This window comes from Mesoplodon mirus, assembly GCF_964341445.2.
Source record: "Mesoplodon mirus genome assembly, chromosome: 12".
NCBI classification, from domain to species: Eukaryota; Metazoa; Chordata; class Mammalia; order Artiodactyla; family Ziphiidae; genus Mesoplodon; species Mesoplodon mirus.
In genome coordinates, this window is record NC_138988.1 from 39,061,998 (window position 1) to 39,071,073 (window position 9,076).

Sequence of the window (9,076 nt, forward strand, 5' to 3'; positions counted from 1 at the left end):
GATCCTGTGTGCTGTGTTCCTTGGGGCCCATCATGGTGCCTGCACCTGAGAGACATGCAGTAAATACTTGTTGAAGGGGCAGTCATCATGTTTCTTGTGGAGGAACTGAAGACCTTTACTTAGTATTTGTGTTCATTATCATATTTAAAGTTTTACTTTTAAATTGTTTCTTACCAGCCGGTCTTCTTAAGTATTGAGTATGGGTTTAATTTTGGTCCTTTTCTCTCTGTGCCTAATGATCAAGTTGAAAGAGTCAGACTATGTGGGATGAAGCCCAGTAAAGTACCAAGTGGTGAGGGCCCCAGATTTAGGGCTGGCAGGACTGCTGACTCACTTTTACCTTCTGGTGACTCCTTGAACCTCTCTGGGCCTCTGCGTCCTCATCGTGGAATAGCTGTGCCCACTTGCCTGCTTACCAGGTTGTGGGGGTGTCACATGTGAATTTAAGTGCCTTGTAGATGCAAAGGGGTAGATGTAGTTTCACACACACAGGACTGAATCTGGAAGGAAGCACCACAGGTATGAAATAAAAATTGCAGCATTGAAATGGTGGCAAATTACATACATGTTATTTTTCATTTGTATGCTAGGAGAAGACGAAGAAGAAATGGAGCATCAGGAAGAAGGCAGAGAGCAGCTTTCAGAAACAGAGGACAGTGGGGAGGATGAGCTGGGAAGTGACCATGGCGAGACCACCCAAAAAAAGCTCAAAGGCCGGCCCTGCCCAAAAAAGCTTTTTACCTTCTGCCTTGTGAACTCCTATGGCACAGCCGACCTAAATTCACTTGGAGCTGATGGGAAACTGCTTAAACTCAACTGTAAGCACTTTCTCTGACCTTTCAAACTGGGCTTTTGGGGACTTAGGATCTACTGGAAAATCCTTGCACTTAGCACTCACTGACTGCACTGAGCTTTCATCATCTCATAGTATGGCTCCAGGAACAGACACTTGTGTGATTCTTGGCTTAAAGCTCCCTAAAGACTGTTTCAGAGACATGACACCCCTCCGCACTTTCCCTTAGCCTTCTTGTCAGGCTTTTCTCTTCCGTCCTTGATGACTTCAGAAGGAAACGAGCTCTCCCTCCACTCCCACCATCCTTCAGGACTTCTGTTCGGGTTGATAACACTTCTTGTAGCCCTCCTAGGTGGCAGCATTTCCCCAAACTTATGAGAATAAATGCATATTTCTTTTGTTCCATGAGAATACTCATGAAATGTGACCCATCTAGAGAATGATCATGGATTTCACAGGCTGTTACCTGGAGCCTGTAATGGAGACTGCTGTACGGATGGGAAGGGGCATCCACACGGGATGTGTGTTGTGCGTGAAAAGCAACACGTGGATAGTGAAGATGCCTACCCTGGGTCGGGAGGGGAGCTGCAAAAGCATCTCTTGTGTCTTTTTGCTTCCTTCATTGGAGAAGAGATTTGCTAGATGTCCTCTAGTTTGCTAGCTTGCTTCCCTTTTTAAATAATTACCTAAAAATAGTTTTTTAAACAGCTTTATTGAGATGGTTTTGGATCTTTCTTGTCTTTTTGCAGCTCCATTCCCTCTGTGCGGCTTCTTGTCTTTAGTGTAATGCCTTGCAAATTCTAGCCCCCTTCTTTTTTTTTTAATTTATTTATTTGAATTTATTTATTTTTGGCTGCTTTGGGTCTTCATTGCTGGGCTTTCTCTAGTTGCAGCGAACAGGGGCTACTCTTCGTTGTGGTGTGTGGGCTTCTCATTGCGGTGGCTTCTCTTGTTGCGGAGCATGGGCTCCAGTAGTTGTGGCTCACAGGCCCTAGAGCGCAGGCTCAGTAGTTGTGGCACACAGGCTTAGTAGCTCCACATCATGTGGGATCTTCCCGGACCAGGGCTTGAACCCGTGTCCCCTGCATTGGCAGGCAGATTCTTAACCACTGCGACACCAGGGGAAGTCCCTAGCCCCATTTTGGACACCGGTCTTTGACTCCTCAACTCAGTCTTTTGTTCTCCTCCCCTGCCCCCTCACGCTATGGCCTGGAAAATGCCTCCAGGCGATAAGCTGGGGCCATGTAGGCATCACCTTATTTTTTGCCTTCTCTCAGGGATCTCATTCTTGCTCTGCCTAATATTCAGTGTCTGAAAACAGTTATTTCCTCTATTTTGTCAGTTTTTCTTGTCGTTTAAGGCAAGAGGAGAAATCTGGCCACTGTTACTCCATCTTGACCTGTGCCCTTTCAGAATTCTATGTAGTTAGTGCCTTTAAAGTGTCTGTAGCATTGAGGAAATCTTTGCCAAAGGATTTGGGGGCCCAGGGATTCAGAGTTGGCTGGCTCAAGGCAGAGCATTACTCTTGGCAGTGGCTGTTGATGGGTGAGCAGGTGTTGATGGCATAGCCTGAGTGTGGTCCTTCTCACTCTTGTCACCTGAGGAGCCTCTACTGTTGCTGGCCATTCAGTAGTGAGTGACACTTTGGTCCTCCTCCACAGCTCGATCCACACTAGCCATCGATTGGGATAGTGAGACCCGGAGCCGTTATTACGATGAGCAGGAATCTGAGGTAGGTCACTCGGCATTCTTGGTCAGGGGTATGTGCTGGTTTCTTCTTCGGGTGGGTCTCTCTCACCAGTTCCCCAGGAGTTTAGCAAGGTATGTTTTAGACCGAGAATGAAAAGCACTTAAAGATTTTGTCATTACATGTTCAGAGGCTCCAGAAAGTACATTATATTCCAGGCGTGAGAGCTCGTGAGGCTGTGGCTGAGCCTGGTAAGATTTTGTTTCCTCAGCAGACCTCAGCACTTTGTTCCTCACAGACCTACGAGAAGCACGTCAGCATGTTGCAGCCTCAGAAGAAAAAGAAGACAGCAGTGGCCCTGAGAGACTGCATCGAGCTCTTCACTACCATGGAGACCCTTGGGGAGCATGACCCCTGGTATGCAGCTCCCACCTCTGGGCAGGGGCACCCAGGTACCCTGGGACTCTGAGATCTGCTGGGTCCATCTGTGTACACAAAAACCCTTTGTATTTGGACTTGTCACTTTTTTACATGGCTGACCCTACAACACAGGTTTTTCTGTGTGAATTGTGTTTTCCAGACTAGGAAAGCCATCACCCTCTTTTGGAAGGTGGCTTAGAGACCTCCCTGCCCTGAAGCAGTCATGCTGAGTACAAGAAAGGATGTTATGGGATTGCCTCCATGCTTGAGAGCCCAGGTGGCACTGGCCCCCTGCCTCCCCACTAAGTGGAGGTTTCTCTTTTCAGGTACTGTCCCAACTGTAAGAAGCATCAACAGGCCACAAAGAAGTTTGACCTGTGGTCCTTGCCGAAGATTCTGGTGGTCCACCTCAAACGTTTCTCCTACAATAGATACTGGAGGGACAAGCTTGATACAGTTGTGGAATTCCCAGTCAGGTGGGTCCCTGGGCTGCAGTGTTATTTTTGGGAAAATTAAAAAACAGGCAGACAATCTGGGCACTGATTGGCAGAGTGTTTTGCTGCCAAAGACTTTTCTGCGTTAAGGTGTGTGTGTTGCTAGGCTCTGAGAAGTTAGACTTTGGCTCACTTCCCCTCCGTGTCTGTAGGGAAAGGGCTCTCCAGTAGAAGCACTTCCTCTCTCGAGTCCCTTACGCAGCCTAACTGAACTGGTCTTCCCATCTGTCATTGGTCCCAGGGAGCCCAGGCTTAGTAGGGCAGCACAGGGACATGCTGTACCTCATTAATGCAGGGGCACAAGGAACCAGAGAGTAATCTGCTGGGGAGAGTTGGATTTTTGGGGGTGCAGATCCACCACAGTCCTGTCCCTGGGGCAGGGACTGGGACTGGCTGTCTACTAGTGTCCTCTTAGGTCCCAGGGTACAGAGTATAAGTGACACAGGCAAGTCAGTCAACAAGGTAGGAGTCCCCCCACAATGTGCAGATTTAAAAATGCTTTTTGGGGGATGGGGGATGGGTAGATAGTTACATGAAGATAGACATGTCAACAGGAGGACCTAGGTGGCGGGTATATACATGTTTGTTGTAAAATTCTTTTTTCTGTATGTTTGAAATTTTCAAAATAAAACATTAGGGAAAAAAGCTTTTGGGGGCCTATTTTGGTATTTAGCTTAAATTTTTATGGCACTAGTTGTAAATCTGATAGTAAAAACCATTTTTACAAAGTTGCTGCAGCCCTCGTGTCTGTGCCCAGAGCCCTTCTTTGACATTTGGTCTCGGGTAAGGCTTCTCTTTTCCAGTCTGAACATGTCAGTGGTCAGAACAAGACCCCAGGACCCCTTCTGTCTGGACTGTTCATTCGTTCCTTCTGCACTTAGTTTCTGAGGGCCTCCCTGTGTTATAGCCTGTTGCATGAAAGGGGTTGCTGGGTTGCTCTGACTTCTTTCTCTGAGTTTAATGTATTGAAGGGTTATTTTTGTTTTCTGTGCTCAGAGCTCTGAACATGTCTGAGTTTGTCTGTGACCCGTCAGCAAGGCCTTATGTGTACGACCTCATTGCCGTGTCCAATCATTATGGAGCCATGGGGGTTGGCCACTGTAAGTACTGGCATCTGCTTCCTTCTGAGATGTTGACATGCCCATGGCCAGTCACCTTTCACCAGCCTCTCCCTGTGTGCCAGGCATTGCCCTAAGCACTTAACTTACACAGCTCCACGGGCCTCAGGTTGCGGGCTTTTTCCATATTGCTGCCCTTCAATTTTTGTGGTAGGATGGTGGTTCTTATTCTTTAACGCAATAATCCACCTCTGGGAAACCTAAGGAAATTACTTGACTTTGGGGAAAAGCTTCATGTGCAAAGATATTCACCTACTTATAATAGTGAAAAATTAGTATTATTTATAAGAGTGGAAAATTAATATTAGCATTGGTGATCAACCGTTGGCACTTCTGTCCATCGATTTCATGGAAGAGTACGCAGTCATTGCAAAATAAAATTAATAATAACATGGGGAAATACCCATGGTATGTTAAGGGAAAACAGCTACACAAAATTGCATCATTACGGAAAGTAGTATCACAACTACATTGAAACAAAAGACAGAGAAGCTATGATAGGAGGGGGGAAAGCCTAGGAGGAGAGAGACCAAAATGTTAATTTTACTATTTTTTCTTTATTCTACTTTATTTTCCAAAATTTCTATAATGTGTAGGTTTACCTTCACTTTTATACTTTTACTAGTTTATTTTGTTACTTGTTTATGGAAAGGTGTTAGTGATGTTGAAGTGAGGAGCTGGGTTTCCTCATCTCTCTTCTATTGCATCTGCACCATGATAACTGCCACTGCACCCAGTGTCAGGACCCCAAGAGATGACACCATGGGAGGTGTCAGTTCCATTTACACTTACAGTGGATTATGGAACTGCCCTAAACCCCAGTCTTCTCTTCTATACTGGTAAGCTTTTTCTGTTGGCCCAACAGTCTGTTCTCCTGCCTCTCTGCTCTTACCATATCACCTCTTGCCTTTAGATGGCTGCTCAGTCTCCAGCCCTCAGGTCTACATTCCAGGCCATTAGAAGAAGAGGAAAAAAGGGCATGACCTTCCCTTTTAAGCAGATCTCCCAGAAGTCCCCCTCAACTCCTCTACATACATCTCATTGGCTATCACTTGGTCACAGGGCTACCATCTAGCTGTAGGAGAGGATGGGAAATAAAAATTGTGCCTGTTTGAAAATTGGGGCTCTACTGGAGTGGCTATTAGCAATCTCTGATCATATCATATCCTGCAGCACTTACTCTTCTCTAACTTTTTTCTCCCCAAAGTAATTTCACTATCTATATTCATGCATACTGGACACACGTATTCATTTTTAACTTCCATTTTAGCATATAAACACTGCTAGGGGCAGGTTACTTAGCCTCTTTATGCTTCAGTTTCCTCATCCAGGTTAGGCTTCAGTTTCCTCATCCAGGTTAGGCTGGTTATGTGCAGGTCCACAGTGGGTCCACAGTTGGAATGCCAAGATTGAGAACCACCATTGCTGTTGTTACGCCAAGCATGGACAGCGGGGACACGCCCTTGGCACCTTCTCTGTCACTGTCCCATGTCCTTCACCACCACTTGGTGCAGTAGGCACTGCAGTGAGTAATGGTTAAACAGCTTAAGAAAAAAAAAAAAAAAACCAGCTTGCCAAAGCCACACAGCAGGTTGAGACTGGAAACCAGATCTCCATCAGATTCTGTTGTTTCTGAGAGTCTGGGTGGAGCAGGAATTGGGTATTGCTGCTGGGATTCCTGTTGTAAACACATCCTGCTTCGAAATAGTGTAAAATCAAAACCGGAAGTGTTGGCTGTGGGAAATGCTTGCCCAGTGTGGGAAATGCTTGGCCCAGTGTGAGGAATTGTTATCCAGCCACAGATTCTTGACTCACAATTTCAAAGGCAGATATATTTACGTTTTCTTGTTCACATCCCAGCTTTGCAAACCCGAACACCCAGTGTGTCCCTCTTTGGGGTTACCCCACAGGCTCCAGAGGCGGTGAGAGGCGGTAGTAGCCAACCATCCGCCTGGATGAAGTGGGGGAGTTGGACTTGGCATGTTTCTGAGAACTGTTGTTTTGTTTAAATCTTAAAGTATCAGCTCCTTTTAATGGTCCCCTGACTCTGGGTTATTGCTCATAGCCATCCTGAAGATTGACACTGGATTCCTCTCTTTTTTGGATTAGTTTTCCAAAATTACAGTTTAAAGCCTTGGTCGCTCCATTTTTACTCTTTTAGTGCCTTTTTGAGAAGGAACAGATTTTTTTTTTTAACATCTTTATTGGAGTATAATTGCTTTACAATGGTGTTGTGTTAGTTTCTGCTTTATAACAGTGAATCGGCTATACATATACATATATATCCCCATATCTCTTCCCTCTTGCGCCTCCCTCCCTCCCACCCTCCCTAGGAACAGGTCTTTTTTAAAAAGATGAGTTATCTTTGGGTTGGTAGGACACAAGCTATAAATTACTTTTTTTTTTTTTTTTTTTTTTTTTTTCCGTATGCGGGCCTCTCACTGCTGTGGCCTTTCCCGTTGCGGAGCACAGGCTCCGGACGCGCAGGCTCAGCGGCCATGGCTCACGGGCCCAGCCGCTCCGCGGCATATGGGATCCTCCCAGACCGGGGAACGAACCCGCATCCCCTGCATCGGCAGGCGGACTCCCAACCACTGCGCCACCAGGGAGGCCCTATAAATTACTTTTAATTTCAGACTCTGTTTGTTTCATGTTTTGGAATTGTGTTGCTGTTGAGTGCCACTGTAATGAGCTAGCCAGATTAGCTCTCTTGGTGACCGGCTAGAGTATTCTCTTGCTTTGGCAGACACTGCGTACGCAAAGAACAAACTGAACGGGAAATGGTATTACTTTGATGATAGCAGTGTGTCCCTGGCCTCCGAGGATCAAATAGTGGTGAGTAGGCCCTAATGCCAGGTTCCTACTCTTACCTTTAGGGATTAGAGCTGGGAAGAGTCTTCTGGGCTAGTTGGTTATTTAGTCATCCTGCTGGGACAGTGGAAGCAAGGTGTGGTGGAGAAAGAGTTGGCTGCTATTCCTTCTGGGACCCTTCCTAAATGAGATGCTCAACTCTCCTCGGGGTCTGTCACAAGGCCCCTGCCTTTCCCCACTCCCTGGGGAGGGTCAGCATGAGCCAGCCTCAGGTAGAAGGGTTTTCACAGTCACTTCAGTGTGTGGCTGCACAGGGCAAGACGGTGGATCCCTGAGAGTCGTGTGTTCTGAACAGAGAAAAGCTGGGGGGGAAATGGGTGATTTTTCCAACCAGTGAATGGATGTTGCCCCTCTTGTGTTTTAGACGAAAGCAGCTTATGTGCTGTTTTACCAGCGGCGAGATGATGAGTTGTATAAGACGACTTCACTCAGTTTTCCTGGATCCTCTGATGGAGGGACGAGACCAGGCAGCTTACAGCAAGGCATGGGGGATGATGAGACTTGCAGCATGGACACCAACTGATGCTGCCTCAGTGACCCTGCACCCCAGCACCGGTGCAATCCCTCAGGAGAACACCTTTGACACTGAAGACTTGCTAGTGTTCCGTCTAAAAACCGGATGAGGAAATTCTTTTATGAGAAAAAAAAAAAAAAAGGTTATGTTAGGAGGCTGAATTAGTTTTCTTTTTATACAGGTGGTGAGAAATTTCTGTAAAACCTGTGGAGCTGCAAAGTAGGGGTTGGGATGGGGGCACATAATGCAGTATGTCTGATGGATTCCAGAGAACGGAGAGGAACACACTGTTCATTGAGTTTGGTGTGGCCATGAAGACCTGCCACAGGCTGCCCTGAGTTCCTGGATTTTTGATTCTGGTGATGATTACTGTTCCCCCCAGTAGTCTGCCCACAGTAAATGAAGCCTCGAGTAAATGATGTCGTCCCCTTCTCCCTTGCTGTGCAGTGAGATGGGTTTATAATACCCTAAAAATTAGCCACCAAAGCCCATTTCTGTTTCCCTTTGTGTCATCTTGGAATATCCAGCTTTCTCCTCCCTAATGAAATGAAGATGCTTGGTGTTGGGGTTTCCTGCCCCTCCGTCTCCTGTGGAACCTAGCAGTTCTGTTATGTCCCCCAGCATCCTTGATGAATTGAGACAGTTGGATACCCCTCTGGCACTTTTATTAGATATCCCTTGGAAGTTGGTACACTAAACCGCTGGGTACTGGGTCACGTCTAGTAGTTTCTCTCCCTGTTGGCTCAAGAATGGGAACCTTCCTGGGCTTGGAAAGGGCTCCTATTCTCGCTGATTTCGGTTAGAAGTGAGATCCCCGCCCCTCCAGCCGATTTTCTTTCGGCGGTCTGGCCTCCTTAGGCCTGCCCGGGCCGCACTCCCAGGGCCGTTGTCTTTGTCGCGGGGAGGCCTGAGACCTCTTTCCCCTCCGTGGGTGGGGCCCTTGTTTCCCTTTGCGTTGGTTCAAAGAACAAGGTCATCCGGGCTTTTCTTGTCTGACCTTTAACCTGAGCCGTGGGGGTTGGGCCTGCCAGTCGCGGGCATACGCGACGGATCGATGAGGGCGTGCGGGACGACCGTTGGTAGGGGCGGTAGTGCGGGAGCGCCGGCTGCTCGGTGAGGACCCGGCTGTGGGTCTCCGCTCGGGGGCTGGCCACTGGGTGGGGCCGGGCCGGAGCCTGC

General features: G+C 47.4%; 1 protein-coding gene across 5 annotated transcripts in view; it reads left to right on the top strand.

Moving 5' to 3' along the window:
* Positions 1–8,986, top strand: part of USP4 (ubiquitin specific peptidase 4) — a 51,512-nt gene extending 42,526 nt beyond the window's left edge. For 2 of the 5 annotated variants that reach the window (XM_082638800.1, XM_082638801.1), the window contains 7 exons: positions 591–818; positions 2,455–2,525; positions 2,779–2,897; positions 3,227–3,376; positions 4,391–4,494; positions 7,259–7,347; positions 7,748–8,983. In XM_082638800.1, coding sequence (XP_082494926.1) covers positions 591–818; positions 2,455–2,525; positions 2,779–2,897; positions 3,227–3,376; positions 4,391–4,494; positions 7,259–7,347; positions 7,748–7,906 — 920 coding nt within the window. In that variant the 3' untranslated portion in view covers positions 7,907–8,983. Of the gene's footprint in view, positions 1–590; positions 819–2,454; positions 2,526–2,778; positions 2,898–3,060; positions 3,174–3,226; positions 3,377–4,390; positions 4,495–7,258; positions 7,348–7,747 lie in introns of those variants that run through there. The other 3 variants (XM_082638804.1, XM_082638802.1, XM_082638803.1) reach the window with 3 other exon arrangements.
* The last annotated feature ends 90 nt before the right edge of the window (positions 8,987–9,076 follow it).